This window comes from Macrobrachium rosenbergii, chromosome 56 (assembly GCF_040412425.1).
Source record: "Macrobrachium rosenbergii isolate ZJJX-2024 chromosome 56, ASM4041242v1, whole genome shotgun sequence".
NCBI lineage: Eukaryota > Metazoa > Arthropoda > Malacostraca > Decapoda > Palaemonidae > Macrobrachium > Macrobrachium rosenbergii.
Window position 1 is genome coordinate 44,845,375 of NC_089796.1, and position 16,881 is coordinate 44,862,255.

Here is a 16,881-nt window from a genome sequence, read left to right on the forward strand (position 1 = left end):
AACACAGCAGTTTCCTTAAGAGGAGACGACGTAGATCTCCTTTGTCTTCGTCATCTTCTTCTTCGTCGTCTGCCCCTCCTGTTCGTTCCTGCATCAGATGTTGGAGGATTAAGGACTTTGTTGAAGCTCCTCTCCCCAAGAAACAGAAGACCATCTCTTCTTCTTCGCCTTTGGACCACAGCCTTGTTTCTCCTGCAAATGTACAGTATGTGTTCCTATGGAAAATGTGTCTTGTCCGTCATCCTTTCGCCATCAAGAATCTAGTGCTGAGAAAGACTCTACGGGTCTTGTTCAAGTTAGGAGGAAGGATGACAAGATTCCAATCAAGAAATCCCAAGTGGTAGAACCTCCTAGAATTCCTGTCAGGCCTATGCCTCCTAGACGTCTTTGTTCCATATCACGGTTGCCCAGAAGAAATCACGATTCCTTTCCTGATTCCCTTGGATGTGGATTTGTGGATAGACACAACCATCATGGCCATCGTAATTCCACTCCCGATTCCCTTGGATGCGGACATGTGAATAGACATGGCTGTGTGGATGGTGATGGACGTACAACTAGCCACTGCCGTAGAGATGGATAAAACCATGGCTCTTCATCTGACTCGCTGCTTCACCGTTCTTGACGACGTTCCTCATCATGGTCTTCAAGAAGGGACCTCCCATGTCATTCTTCTTCCCACATCTGCAGCCGTTGTTTGCCTTCCCGCAGCCACGGCCGTTGTTCACCTTCCGGCATCTGCAGCCGTCGTTCGCCTTCCGACATCTGCAGCCGTCGTTTGTTGTCCCGCATCATGGGCTACAAGATGATGCACGTCCGTCGTACGAGAAAGGGTCTTCTGCGTCTCAAACCAGTGATCGAGACTCTCTTTCCTTTACTTCAAAACTTCAAGCTCCCACAAAGTTATTGGAATCTGACAGATCTTAGGCTCTGATTCTAAACCCTGCGAACCCTTCGGAGGAGGCAGAAGGGGATCCTTGTGTCAAGGAGGCAGAGGTTTTGGAAAATCAGGAGTTTCTTTCTTCTTATGAAGAGGTTACTGATCTCATTCGTGAGTTTTATAATCTTTCTAAAAAGACTGTGACTCCTTCTACGATCATTCCAACAGGAATAGAAGCCTTGCTGGGACTAGGACTCGAAAACCTCTTTTGAGTTGCCTTGTTTAAGTCATGCTGACTCAGTCCTGAATCAAGTAAATTCCTTGATTTCAGGACAGGATAACTCCCTTCGTTCCGGCAGATCATTCAAGTTTCTCCCTCCTCTACCTTGCCACAGGTAGTATTATGCATCCCCTCTCGTGCCTCTTCTGAATAGAAAGTCAACTCCAATGTCGTCCGTCTGAGGCCGGGTTTGACCCTGGATCAGGTCAGAGCAGAAGGTTCTTCTCTTTCTTTTCAAGAAGCTGCTTCTTTGGAGTTGACTCCTCTTCTGCCTTCCTAACTATTTCTTGGCTGGATTTCTGGTCTTCAGCTGTTGAAAGATTTCTTCTTCCCTTTCATCAAGGAATAAAGTCAATGGTTCAGTTTATATCAGATTGTTGCAATCTGGTCCTAAGGCTATTTCCTACCTTACCCATCTGACTGCTATATGTGGGCTAATATCCTGCTGATGAGGATGAGGAGAGACGCAGCCCTCTCCAAAGTGGCTTGGTCTGTCAATGCGGGTTCCTTGTTATCACTGAGGAATGGGAATATTCTGGACTCCCAGCTGCTTTCCCCCAGGGATCAATTGGATGCAGCTGTTGACAAGAGTCAAGCCGACAATAATGATCGTCTTGTCCAACAAGCAGTGAGTAAAGCAGCAGCTCCTCCTTGTCTGAATGTTCCAAGGCAGAATCCGCGTCCTCCTCCTAAGAAGCCTATAAGACATCCTTCTACGATCAAGACTTCTCAATGATTAGTAAAGAACACCATGCTCTGACAGAAAATAAGACTAGCATAAGATAGTAATTCCTCTGAAAAAAATAGTTTTTTTGGGGGGGAGGGTTCCGTATTATAAATCACTTCCCATTTACATGAGACTTACTGGTTAGTAACCCCAACAAGGGTTCCATATTATAAATCACTTCCCATTTACATGAGACTTACAGGTTAGTAACCCCAACAATATCTTTTAAGATGTGCCAAAAAGATGAATATTAAAAACTAATCTGATACCCCAGAGTCGCACTGCCAGATGGTGATTGGGGTTACTTAACCCTTAAACGCCAACTGGACGATTGTACGCCGACTAAAATTGTCTGTTGACCGAGGACGCATAAAAAAATTTCAACCTGTCAACTTTGACTTGGTAAAAAAAAAGCAATTGTAAGCTAAAACTCTTACATTCTAGTAATATTCAATCATTTACCTTCATTTTGCAACAAATTGGAAGTCTCTAGCACAATATTTCGATTTATGGTGAATTTTTGAAAAACTTTTCCTTACGTCCACAAGAGTAACTCAAAAATTTCAGAAATTCTTTCACATTTTGTCATAATTTTTGCACCATTTTATATTAGCTGTTACATAAACTTTTACATATGAAATTGTCAAAAATACAACAAAAACAACCCATGGTTGTAGCTTTTATCAGTTTGGAAATATTTTCATAAAATCACGATGTAAAAAATCTTGGGTCAACTTTGACTCAACCAAAATGGTAAAAACGCAATTGTAAGCTAAACTCCTACATTCTAGTAATATTCAATCATTTACCTTCATTTTGCAACAAATTGGAAGTCTCTACCACAATATTTCGATTTATGGTAAATTTTTGAAAAAAACTTTTTCCTTACGTCCGCGCCAGAAATTCGTTCGTGACATTGTCGTAATGTTTGCACCGTTTTATATTAGTCGTTACATAAAGTTTTATATATGAAAATGTGCACAATTTCAGGTAGAATACAACAGAAAATAACTCATGGTTATAGTTTTTATCAGCTTTGAAATATTTTCATATAAATCATGATAAGTGCCAAAATTTCAACCTTTGGTCAACTTTAACTGACCGAAATGGTCGAAAAACGCAATTATAAGCTAAAACTCTTACATTCTAGTAATATTCAACCATGTACCTTCATTTTGCAACAAACTGGAAGTCTTAGCACAATATTTTTATTTATGGTGAATTTTTTGAAAAAAAAAAAAAAAAAAAAAAAAAAAAAAACTTTTCCACGCCTATGTGTGGTAACTTGGCCAACATCTCAGAAATTCTTTCACTTTGTCGTTGTTTGCAATTAGTCGTTACATAAATTCTTATATATGAAAATGTGGGCAATTTCATGTAAAATACAACAGAAAATAACTCATGGTTGTAACTTTTATCAGTTTTGAAATATTTTCATATAAATCACGATAAGTGCCAAAATTTCAACCTTCCATTCACCTTTAACGCGACCAAATGGTCAAAAAAACGCAATTGTAAGCTAAAACTCTTACATTCTAGTAATATTCAATCATTTACCTTCATTTTGCAATAAATTGGAAGTCTCTAGCACAATATTTCGATTTATGGTGAATTTTTGAAAAACTTTTTCCTTACGTTCACAAAACTCGGCTGAACATCTCAGAAATTCTTTCGTCACGTTGTTGTAATGTTTGGACCATTTTATATTAGCTGTTACATAAAGTTTTATATATGGAAATGTGTGCAATTTCATGTAGAATACAACAAAAAATAACTCATGGTTGTAGCTTTTATCAGTTTTGAAATATTTTCATATAAATCACGATAAATAGAAAAAATTCTACCTTCGGTCAACTTTAACTCGACCGAAATGGTCAAAAACTGCAATTGTATGCTAAAACACTTACAGTCTAGTAATATTCAATCAATTACCTTCATTTTTCAATAAACGGGAAGTCTCTAGCACAATATTTCGATTTATGGTGAATTTTTGAAAAAAACTTTTTTATGTCCCCGCGGTAAGAATTCATGCATCATTTTGTGATAATATTTTCTCTATGTTGCTTTGATCGTTTTACAATTTGTTATATACCAAAATCATCGCAATTTAGTGTACAATACAAATAAAAAAAATAACTCGTTAGCTTTAACTGTTTTGCTCACAGCGTGATTTGTATTCAATTATATATGAAATTTTTTTTCGCGCTGTCATATATTTCAATATTTATACATGATTATATTTTTTTTTCATTTCTGATGGTTGCATACTAAACTTCAGGCAATGACAAAAAAGAAGCCAAAAATGAACTCTTAATCTTAAAAACTAAGCGTGCTGTGATTTTTTGAAAAATGACATTTTTATTCTAAAATAATGTTTAACACATACTTACCTGTTAGTTACATATAGCTTTAGTCTTGACGTCACGGCAAAATTTCAAAACGCGCAGCAGCGCCAGTCAGAAAATCGGGTGATCCCCCTTACCCGCCCTCTGTCGGGGTACCAGGAACCATTCCAACATGCTTCAGAATAATTTGCCTACCTGTCCCCGTGGGGAGGAGGGTGGGCTTTTGTATATGTAACTAACAGGTAAGTATGTGTTAAACATTATTTTAGAATAAAAATGTCATTTTAACACATACAACTTACCTGTTAGTTACATATAGCTGATTGACACCTTTAGGAGGTGGGGCAATGACAGCTAAAAAGAGTTGTTGGAAACATTAAGGTTATTAATGTAGAAAATTCCTTAGTTCCTCACCTGCTAAGGTAGCTGATTTCACAGTTACTGCCTCAGTAACCTGCTATCCTTAGAGCAACCGCGGGGTATAATGACCTGGTCGCAGATTGCTTAAGCTGGGTATCAGTCACCTAGGACATGGCCGTGACAATACCACAAGTATGCCCCTGGTCAGGGCGCAGCACAAACATAATGAATTACAAAAGGGGTCACCCAACACCAAAGAAAATAGCATAACCATAAAAACCAAAACCAACTGTGGGGTAAAACTATCCAACACTTACCCTCACAGACAACCATAAAAACCTTCACACTCCAAAAAAACAATTAAGTAAAGGTAGGTTAATCCTCCTTTACCCCTTTACCCATTACCGTGCCAGATACAACAAAGGGCCCTAACGTGCTGCACTCATCAAACACTGTCTGCACTTGCGAGAGATAATGCAAAGCAAATACAGACTTACATCTCCAGTAGGTTGCTTGAACAATATCTTGAAGGGAGAGGTTCCTTTTATAAGCGAGAGAAGTAGAGATAGCCCTCACTTCGTGAGCCTTCACTTTACACATTTTCAAATCATTCTCTGAAATATTGGAGTGAGCTTCAGAAATCAGATCTCTAATAAAAAGGACATGGCATTCTTGGACATCGGTCTAAGAGGGTTCCTGACCTAACACCATAAGGAATCTGAAGTACCTCTAATATCTTTAGTCCTTTGCAAATAATATTTCAAGGCTCTGACTGGGCAGAGGAACCTCTCCTGCTCCTTACCTACCAATTCCGACAGGCTCGAATCTCAAAAGAGCGAGGCCACGGGTGCGAAGGGGTCTCGTTCTTGGCCATAAAAACAGTTTAAAAGAACAAATTGCTTTTGAAGCAGAGAATCCTACTCTCTTATCCAAGGTGTGGATCTCACTGATTCTCTTAGCTGTAGCTAACAAAACTAAAAAGAGGGTTTTCTTCGTAAGATCTCTTAAAGAAGAAGAATCCATAGGTTCAAATTTCTCAGACATAAGCCACTTCAGGACTACATCAAGATTCCACGAAACAACTTTAGCATCTGACCTCTTAGAGGTACCAAGGATTTAATAAGGTCCGTTATATCTTGGTTATTAGAGATATCCAAACCTCTGTGATGAAAAAACAGTAGCCAGCATGCTACGATAACCTTTAAGTGTGGATACAGAAAGGTTCTTATTCCCGAGGAACAAAAGAAAATCCGCAATCTGCGTCACCAAGGTTCTGGAAGAGGAAATGTCATGATCTTTGCACCATGAACGAAACATATTCCACTTGGACTCATAGACCTTGATCGAAGACGGTCTTCTGGCTCTAGCGATGGATTGAGCCGCTTTCTTCGAAAATCCTTTGCTTCTGAGTAGACGTTCGATAGTCTGAACGCAGTTAGCCGCAGACTTGACAGGTTTTCGTGAAATCTCCTGAAGTGGGGCTGTCTGAGTAAATCTACTCTGTTTGGAAGGCTCCTCGAAAAGTCGATCAAGAGATCCATGAGAACTGGGAACCAATCCCTGGAAGGCCAGAAGGGGCTATCAACGCTCATTCTGGTGTTGGAGTGGTGCTGAAATTTCCTCAACACCACACCTATCATCTTGAACGGCGGGAAGGCGTAAAGATCCAGACCCGACCAATTCAGTAGCATTGCGTCCGTCTGGAAAGCTGCTTGGTCCGGGACAGGAGAACAGAAGATTGGGAGCCTGTTCGACTTGTTCGTCGCGAACAGGTCTACCAGAGGTTGACCCCAAAGCCTCCACAGCGACTTGCACACTTCTTCGTGCAAAATCCACTCTGTGGACAGAACCTGATGCTTCCTGCTCAAGGAGTCCCTCTCACGTTGAGGGCTCCTTGAATGAATCTCAAGTTAGGAGCAGAATCTTGTGCTTCTCTGCCCACAAAAGGAGGTCTCTTGCTACCTCGCAGAGGGAGTAAGAATGAGTGCCCCCCTGTTTTTTGATTTAAGACAACGCTGTGGTGTTGTCTGAATGAACCAGAACTGTTTGTCCCTGTACGAATGGTAGGAAGTGCACGAGACTCAGGTGGATTGCTTTCAACTCCTCCTTGTTGATGTGCCATTCTTTTTCTGTCGCATTCCACAAACCTGATATTTCTTTTACACCCATCGTCGCTCCCCATCCTACTTCTGACGAGTCTGCAAACAGTTCGTGGTTCGGGTTCGACGGAAATAGAGAGAGATCTTTCTCTAATTTTCTTCGATCTAACCACCACCTTAGATCCTCCTTGATAAGGTCCGAGATTGGAAAGGAAAATGAGCCTGGAAGCGTTTTCCTGTTCCGTTGCTCCCTGAGGTAGAATTGAAGAGGCCTCATGTGAAGTCTCCCCAGGGAGACAAACTTTTCTATTGACGCCAGAGTTCCCAGGAGGCTCATCCAAGCCTTTGCGGAACAGGTATCCATATCCAAAAAGTTCTGGACTTTTGCGAGAGTCCGAGATTCTTTGATCTGACGGAAAAGCCAGAAAAGGAACTGTCTCCAGTCTCACTCCTAAATAGATTCTGGATTGCGAGGGAGATAGGTGAGACTTCTTCCAATTGATCAGAAGTCCTAGCTTCTGTGTCAAGTCGAGAGTTACTTTTAAATCCTCCAAGCACTGAGACTGAGACTGGGAAACGAAGGAGCCAATCGTCTAGATAGAGAGAGATCTTTATTCCTCTGAGATGAAGAGCTTTGGCAACAGTGGACATAACTCTTGTGAATACTTGAGGGGCTGTGGACAGACCGAAGCACAGAGTCCTGAACTGATAAGTCCTCTCCTGGTAAACGGCGAAGAAACTTCCTGGACGCGGGATGGATCGAATGTGAAAGTAAGCGTCCTGCAGATCTATTGAGACCATCCAATCCCCGGACGAAGAGAATTGAGGACGGATTGCGTCGTCTCCATCGAAAACTGGTTTTCTCCACGAAAAAAGGTTGAGAGAACTTACGTCCAGGACTGGTCTCCAGCCGCCTGAGGCCTTTGGAACAAGAAAAAGGCGGTTGTAAAAGCCTGGAGAGTTGACTTCTTCCACGATCTCTATCGCTCCTTTTAAAAGCATGGAGTCTACTTCCGCACTCAGAACTGAGCATTTTTCTAAGTTGCTGGAGTATGCTCTCAAAGCTAAAGGTTCTGTTGCAAGAGGGGGCCTCTTGAGGAAGGGGATAGAATATCCTTCCTTTAGTACGGACGTGGTCCACTGGTCCGCTCCGATCTCCTCCCAAATTTGCCAGAACTGCTGAAGTCTGGCTCCTACTAGTGCATGGAGGACATGCAGATCACTTTTTAGCTGAGGGTTTGATTGCCTTGGAGACAAATCTTGTTTTGCCCCGGAAACGAGATCCTGTACGGTTGAAGGGCCTGCCACAAAAGGGCCTATCCTGACTAACTTGAGTACGAGTTTGCGCTGGCAGAGAAGGTTGAGGAGCTTTTGGTTTACGAGTGGATTGCACCAAAAGGTCCTGTGTGGACTTCTGAGAAAGGGAATTCAACACTTCGGCCACAAGTTCTTGAGGGAAAAGGTACTTCTTATCCAGAGGTGCGAAAAGAAGAGCAGATCTTTGAGTCCTAGAAACTCCAGACAAAAGAGCACCAAAGTTGTCGCTTCTAAGAACTCCCGTGAAGATGGAGGCTAACTCAGACGCACTCCCTTTATCTAAGCAGGACATAACAGAAGAGAAATCATCGAAATGCGCTCGAAAGACCAAAAGACTTTACCTTCCTACCCAAAGCGCCAATAGTCCAGTCCATAAAACTGATGACTTCCAAAACTCGGAAAACATTCTTCAAAAGGTGGTCCAACTCTGAAGGAGAGAAGAAAATCCGAGCCGAGTTTATCGCAGAACGACGAGTAGAATCAACGAGACTGGAGAAGTCTCCCTGAGAGGAGGCAGAAGCTCCCAGAGAGAAAACTTCCCCAGTGTTGTAGCAAGCCTTCGTCTTAGTAGAAAGCTTGGAAGGAGGGAAGCAGAAAGTAGTTTTCCCCTGATCACGTTTGTCTTCCAACCAGGAGTTCATTTTCTTCAATGCCTTCTTGGCTGAAATAGAAAGCACTAACTTCATAAAGGAAGAGGTAGAAGGCTTCGAGAGTCTTGCGTATTGAGAGAGCGGGGAAGCCGGTGCCGCAGGTGCAAAATCCTCAGGAAAATTATCAATAAAGAAACGAAGAAGCTTCTTATAATCCGAGCGAGAGGAGTCTGCTTCGTCTTCAGGAAACTCTTCCACAACTTCTTCCTCTGACGAAATAGGAGAAAGACCTTCCGCTTGCACATACACATCTTGTGAAGGAGGAGTAGGAGCCTGAATAAGAGCTTGAGGAGGAGCCTGAGCCTGAGTAGGCGCCACAAGAGGAGCCTGAACTGGCGCCACAAGAGGAGCCTGAACTGGCGCCACAAAAGGAGCCTGGGATGGCGCCTCACCTGGCGCTACCTGAGGCGCTTGAGCCTGAGAGAGCGCTAAATCTTGAGGGAGCGCCTGAGCCTGACTAGGCGTACGAGCCTGATCCTGAGCCTGAACAAAAGGAGGATCAAGAGAGACAGATCGAGGAGGAGCTTTCGTACTGGGCGCTCCGAGAGCTCGAGACGGAGGAGGAGGCATCAAATACACTTCAGAAGGCTTTGCTGGAGAAGAACCAGGCCTTCCGAGCCCCAAGAAGAATGCTTCCAAGTTTCTTGTGCATCACTCAAGAAAGTCATGAGTAGACGAGGATCCAACTGGGGAACGATGATCAGCAGAGCCAGGATCCTGATGAGGAAGAGGCGCAGAAGCCACAATAGGTTTACGTGAAACCAAAGGAGAAACACCGGGAACGCTGGGCAATACCGAATAGGAAGTCTTATACTTCTTACGCACATGAGCCTTGCGCCTGGGAGAAGGCTCTTCTGACGACGAAAATCTCTCCAGACTCTCCCAAAAACTACAGGAAGGCTCTGATAAGCGAAAGGGCTTCTTCTTCTGAACCGCTGAAGGCGAAAGATTCCTGGACCTCTTCAATGGTCTAGACTCGTCGGGAAATCTCCAGCCTCTGCGAGGCGAATCACTGGAGCTTGAAGAAAGACACTTCCTTGAGTCGCCTTTCCAACGGCGCTCCGAAACAGCCTGGGAAACAACAGGACTGTTTGAGGGGGCGGCTGCTCGTGAGCAGACCCCACTCGCCTCCCTTGGACTTTCAGCATGTCTTCTCCCAGGAGCAGGGGAGCTTGACAGAGGCTTAGGTCTAGGAGAACGAGTAGGCCGAGCAACCACCACCTCCACCACACTAACACTTTGCACTTCACTTAAATTATTCACAATATTTTGGAAAGAATCCATACGCTCATGAAGGGATTTCACATTAACGCCAATATCCTCCATGGCGCCCATAATAAGGTTAAATCTGGCGTCCATCTGGACTTGATACTCAGACACGGTAACGGGTTCAGGGATATCAGAGTCAGGAATAGGAAAATTAGTAGCCACAGGGATATTAATAGAAGTTTCCTGAATAGCTAAGGGAGATTCCGGTTCCTGAGAGACAGAAGATGAACTTCTAGCTAAAGCTTTCCTGGTTCTATCTTTCTCAAGTTTCTTTACATACTTAGATAGAGCCTTCCAATCTTTTTCAGTCATACTGACACATTCATCACACTTCCTCTCATATGAACATTCCTGACCTCTACAAGCCACACAAATTGAATGAGGATCAAGACTAGCCTTGACCAACCTAGTCTTACAGCCTTTGCTGCATACCCTAAAGGTATAAGACCCAGAATCTGACATAATTATCAGAAAACCTGACTAAATAGGAGACAAAAATAAACTGGCAAAGCCGCAAACCAACAAGAGAGTACTTCACCAAGTGAAAACAGCTCGATGTAGGTAGAAACAATGAAATTTCGCTCGAGTACCGACAACAATGTCGCCGGTGTGACGGCAAAATTATTCTGAAGCATGTTGGAATGGTTCCTGGTACCCCGACAGAGGGCGGGTAAGGGGGATCACCCGATTTTCTGACTGGCGCTGCCGCGCGTTTTGAAATTTTGCCGTGACGTCAAGACTAAAGCTATATGTAACTAACAGGTAAGTTGTATGTGTTAAAAAACCTTTTTTCTGCTTCGGCACTAACTCCCTGAACGCTGCCGGCATACGACAGACACTTTTGTAAATAGAGGCTCGGCGTTTAAGGGTTAAAGGATTTGTTCATAAATGAGACTTTAAAATGGAACAAGTTGAAAATGTTAGACATTCAAGTGAGAGATCAATGCACCTATGTTAAAAGGAATGCTAGGAAGTTCCTTTGTACCAAACTGACTGTGCCACTCAAGACAAAAAGGTCATCATTACCCTATATGTAACACCTGAGAATTAAGATGTAGAACAAGAAGGTACCAAATAACGAAGTGACTAAAGTAGGTACTACCTGTTCCATTGCCACTGGTGGTATACTGATAAATATTATGCCATTTGTGTTTTAACTTTACAGCTAAACTAGATTAGGGTGTCTTGTCACTAAGAACCTGTCATTAAAATAAATTACAGTGAAGTGGCCCAGACTCATTATTATATATCAGTTTAACCAGACCACGTGTTCAAAAGAATTAATCTCAAATAAGAGGTGAAAACTTGTTACTCAATTCTCAAAACCAAAATACAAAAAAAATACCAAATTACCAGAACCTAACCTAACCTAACCTAGATACAAGTAAAATATATTTCTTGCAGAACACACTGAGCTGACAATTGTAGATCAATACATGCAAAATACCTGCAGAACAGAACGAACACTGAACATTCATTCATAGGGCAAAATGAATGCATTATTCTTCAAAATGCAAGTCCCAGTCTTTGACATAACCATCCAAATAACAGCCAGTGGGAAAAATCTTCTGCTGGTGAAGATAGGCTACCTCTTAGGGCTGTTACAAAATCACTTGATACATTGAAAATGGATTAGAAAAGAGAATACAAAAGTATGGAAGAGATGAGCATACAGTAATCTGAAATTTTATAGATATTTCAATACTTTCAAGACAATTCAGTAGATATAAAAAATCTGATGAACTCTGCTAACTGTGATCAACAATGCAGACATATGAAGTGATGCAGCTAACTGCTGTGACCTCTTGGATCTCTGAGGTGCATATAAAGGAGTACCACAATTCTTCTGCCTGTTACACAAATGACTGCAGTGTCTGGGACATTCACATTACATGGTTGTGGCCTAAATGAGTGAAATGTTTGGTGAAACTACTCACGTTTCGACTAGTCTGTTGATATCAGCCTGAACTGACTCTTGTTTGCTAATAATCTGTTGTCTACGTTCAGCTACCAATTCCTTTGCATTTTCAATGTAGCCTCGTTTTTTACGAATATCAAGGAGAAACTGCTTTAACCTTTCTCTAGTAAGGTTAGCCATTTCTTCAGAAAACTTGTACTTGTGCTCACGGTGCTCAATAAGCTGACAATCTCTACAAGTCAGCTGATCACATGTTTGACAATAAAGGTTGAGTTTTTCCTGAAAAAGGAAGATGTAATGAAAAACTTATTACAAGTACTATGCAACTAACAACTCCATTTGAAAAGAAATGAGTCCATGAAAACATTACTATTTAATACTGAACTTTACGTCATGAAGCAGTACTAAGCACGTGATGCTTTGCAATACTGTACCTTTGTGTGTATATTACAGAAGAGTGACTTTTTGGTCTGAGTCTTTACAGAAGAAGAGGCATCGGAATCAACATCTCCTTTCCCTTTAATAATGTGATCTTTGGTGACCTTCACTCGTTTGTGAGCCTGTGGATAAGAAAAATATAGCAGAGTGCCGTAGCCCTCATATAACATTGAAACCCCTCTCTTGATAACCACTACCACCCAATTCAGTGGCTGAACTCTCTTGTGCACACATCACATCAACAGATCAGGTTGAAAAGCTTTTCAACTGTAGCTATGCCATTCTCCAAAACACCTAAAACAAATATACAACCACCTTTCATATGAATAAAAATTACATTTTTATAACAAAACAGTTTTATATATACTTACCCTGTAATTACATAGCTATTAGTTTCACTCGTCCGGCAGCTAAAATTTTGAACTTTGGGGGTCACACTAGTTTGTTTTGGGGTAGGTGACATGCCCCCCCCACTTTCGGGGGAAAGAGCAGAACAACTTAGCAAAGAGCTCAATTTGTTCATGCCCTTTGTTCATGCAAGGGGAGGAGGGAGGGCTCCGATCATGTAATTACTGGGTAAGTATATATATAAGAATTTATTTTATGAAAAAGTGTGATTTTTATATAAATAACTTACCCAGTAATTACACAGGTGATTCCCACATTGACAGGAGGTGGGAAGAATGGACATACCTACCCCAAAACATTAATAAAGGTGATGAATTTGAGAACAGAAAAATTTGCTAACACCGAATCAATGTTTGTTGTTTCCTTACCTGATAAGAGAGCTGCTGCAGGTAGATACCAACTGTGGTTGGCACTCATCTTATCGTGTAGAGGCGAGGCAGTATAGCCTGGGGCGCCCACTACTTTAGTGGGCACTTTGCAGCGATGGACCAATTCCGATGACTAGCAAAGAATACAAGTTACTCCTGCCCAGGGTGCAGTACCATACAAAATAACCAGAACATATATACAGTCACCAAAACTACCAAACAATATTAAAAAGACACCAATACCCAACCCTTAAAAAGGATTGGAGGGTACTCCAAGTACACAGTACTCCCAGGCTCCCCTAGGACTCAACACGCTTTGCAAGGTGAAGAGATAATAGGAAAAATATTGCCTCCTATGTTTCCATCCCCCAACATCACGCCAGCTGCGTAAAATGGACCCAAGGTACTGCACTCATCATAAACTATTTCTATATCACTTAAGTAATGTGAAGAAAACACCGACTTACACTTCCAAAAAGTTGATTGTAAGTTAGAAGCAAGGGATAAATTCCAATGAAATGCTAAACAAGTAGCAACTGCCCTTACTTCGTGAGCTTTCACTTTACAAGGGAAAAAGCTCTTCTCCAACCATGGAGTTTGCTTCAGATATAAGATCTCTGAAAAAGAATGCCAGGGCATTCTTAGACAGAGGGCATGAAGGATTTTTCACTGAATATCAAAGATTGCTTCAAGTCCCATGAATTGCCTTCACTCTGTCAAGGTTATGGTTAAGAGCCCTCACGGGACAGAGTCTCCTCTCCTCTTCAGCGGGACCCACTATATCAGTCAAGCTCTAATTGTTACAGAACGAGGCCATGGTTTCGACAGATGTTCGCTCTTTGCCAAGAATCCCAAGGAAAGAAAACACTGCATTCCCTTAGGAAAAGCCAACTAATTTATCCAAGGTATGAATCTCACTGGCCCTTTATGCTGTTGCTAAAGCAACCAGGAAAAGTGTCTTTCTAGTAAGGTCTCTAAGAGAGAGAGAGAGACTGCATGGGCTCAAAATGGGGACTGGATAACCACCTAAGAACTACTGTATGTTAAGTTTCAGGAGACTAAGGTAGTTTCCCTTTGTTTGACTGAATCAAGGGACTTGATGAGGTCTGACAAATCCTGGTTGGAGGACAAATCCGCTCCTCTGTGCCAGGAGACGGAGCTTAACATGGCTCTGTATCCCTTTATAGTGGAAGTGGAGAGACCTCTAGTTGTTCTTAAATATAGCAGAAAATCTTCTATTTCTGCATTAGAGGTCTGAGTAGAGGAAACATTTTGTATTCTACACCATGTCCTGAAGATCATCCACTTTGCCTGATAGACCTTTTCTGAAGACTGCCTTCTACATTTGGCAATAGAGTCTGAAGCCGCTTTTGAAAAGCCCTTCTTTCTAAGCAATCTCCTTACAGTTTGTAACCTGTCAGGGCCAGAGTATATGGGTTTTGATGAAACAGCCTGAAGTGCAGTTGTCTGAGTAGCTGCTGCTTTTGAGGCAACAGTCTCGGGATGTCTGAGAGAAGTTTGAGCAGATCTGGAAACCACTCTTTCGCTGGCCAAAATGGGGCTATCAAAATCATTGATACTTTTTGGTGTGACTGAAATTTGTTTAATACCTGTCTCACCATACTGAATGGAGGAAAAGCGTAGAGTTCTTTGTTTGACCAGTCCTGTAACGGCATCCGTCGCCCATGCCAGAGGATCCGGGACTGGCGAACAGAACAGAGGGAGATGATGGTTTCTGGAGGCCATGTAAAGGTCTAACACTGGTTTCCCCCACAGCTTCCAGAGATCTAGGCATACTAGCAGGTTTAACGTCCACTCCGTGGGGTGACCTTGTTTTTGGCCGCTTAATTCGTCCACTAAAACACTCAGTCTTCCTTGAATGAAGTGGGTCACTACTTGTGTTTTGTTCTGGTCCAACCAGAGAAGGAGGTCCCTCGCTGCCTCGTAAAGAGAGAAGGAGCAAGTTCCCCCTTGTTTTTTGATGTAAGACAGGGCAGTCATGCTCTCTGAATGGGCTGCCACTGTCTTGCTGCACACCTCTGGGGCAAAGAATTGAAGGCCCAGATGTATTGCCTTCAGCCCTATTACATTCATATGTCAGGATCTCTGTTCTTGGAACCAAGTTCCTGAGACTTCCTTGCTCCCTAGAAGAGCTCCTCAACCTATATCCGAGGTATCTGAGAACTACTCTAGGTTGGGGTTCAGAGGGAGGAGAGACTTTCCTTCTGTCAGTCTTCTTTCGCAACTCTACCAGCACAGATCTTTCTTTATTTCCGACGTTACTGGAAATACGATTGTATCTGGGAGACTTTTCCTGTTCCAGCTGACTCTTAGATAATACTATAGAGGTCTCATGTGGAGCCTGTCCAGAGATGAACTGCTCCATGGACAACAAGGTGCCCAGAAGACTCGTCCACCTATTGGCTGAACAATCGTCTAGAGTTAAGATCTCGTTTACTGTCTTCAGGCAGGTTCCTACTCTCTCCAGAACTGAGAAAACCCAAAAATCCCAAGAGTTTATCTTCATTCTTAAATAATGAATCTCCTGAAAAGAAGTAACCTATGACTTCTCCATGTTGATGAGAGGGCCCAAATCCTGAGCAAGGAGAAGGGTTCTCCGGAGGTCCTCCTTACATTGTTCTTTTGTCTGGGATTGCAGTAGCCAATCGTTGAGGTAAAGGGATATCCTGATTCCTGTTAGATCCAGTCACTTCACCAGGGGAGGCAGTACTCTGATGAAACAAATCTGAGGTACTTCCTCGAATCTGGATGAACCGGCAAGTGAAAATACGCATCCTGCATGTCTATGGACACCATCCACTCTCCCTGGCGAAAGGGTGCCAAACTGTTTATTTCCATTTTGAACTTGTCTTTTGTACAAAGACATTCAGAATGCTGACATCTGATACAGGTCTCCAGCCTCCTGACGACTTGGAGACTACGAACAATTGGTTGTAGAACCCTGAGAATAAATGTCCTCTACCATCTCTATGGCTTCTTTCTTGACGAGAGACTCGACTTCTTGTGAGAGGGCTGCAAACCTGGTGAGTAAGCTGTCAATGTGATGGGAGTGCTGACTAAAGGAGGCTTCCGCATGAAGGGTATGTGTAGCCCTCCCTCAGGACAGAAACTATCCAGGGTTCTGCACCTTTCTTCTCCCAATGCTTCCAAAAGAGAAGGAGCCTTGCTCCTACTTGAGTACAGAGGACTTTGTCCTCACTTTCTGGATGAAGACCTAGAAGTGGACTTCTTAATAGTGCGTTGCATAAAACGTAAGTTAGATCTATTCTATGTATGGCCTGGGTCTGCCGCCCTGAAAGGGATGCATCTGTAGTGGTGTCGTGGATCTGGAAGCAAAAGTGGGCGTTTCCTTTGGACGTCGCGATGACTGTGAAAGATGATCTTGGGTACTCTTCTTCTGAAGATCAGAAGCTATACCCAGGACTGTAGTTTGGGGAAAAAGATGCAGCCAATCCAAGGGAGAGAAAAGGAGCGCTGATCTCTGCAATGGAGCCACTCCCTTAGATGTAAAAGAACACCACAGTTCTCTTTTCTTTAAAATACCCATAGTATAAAGGCCAGCTAATTCCTGGGAACTATCTCTGATTCCTCTACCAATACAGGATTGATAGAGGAAAGAAATCCTTGCCAGTCATTACAGGAATCTTGTGGCAATACTGTACATTCTCTAATCTTCCAAGCCAGAGCACCTACAGCCCTATCTAGAAAACTCATCTCTTCACACACCTTAAAAATATTCTTTAACAGATGAGCTAATTCCGAAGCAGAAAACATGATTTTTGCTGAAGTGAAAGCAGATCT

The 16,881-nt window shown here is 42.5% G+C and overlaps 1 protein-coding gene across 8 annotated transcripts in view; it reads right to left on the reverse strand.

Moving 5' to 3' along the window:
* The window catches only part of LOC136836301 (E3 ubiquitin-protein ligase TRIM33-like), a 313,581-nt gene that overhangs the window by 218,440 nt on the left and 78,260 nt on the right, over window positions 1-16,881 (reverse strand). For all 8 annotated transcript variants that reach the window (XM_067100414.1, XM_067100413.1, XM_067100412.1 and 5 more), the window contains exons 3-4: window positions 12,280-12,405; window positions 11,865-12,124 (exon numbers count right to left, since the gene is read on the reverse strand). In XM_067100414.1, coding sequence (XP_066956515.1) covers window positions 11,865-12,124; window positions 12,280-12,405 — 386 coding nt within the window. The remainder of the gene's footprint in view (window positions 1-11,864; window positions 12,125-12,279; window positions 12,406-16,881) is intronic.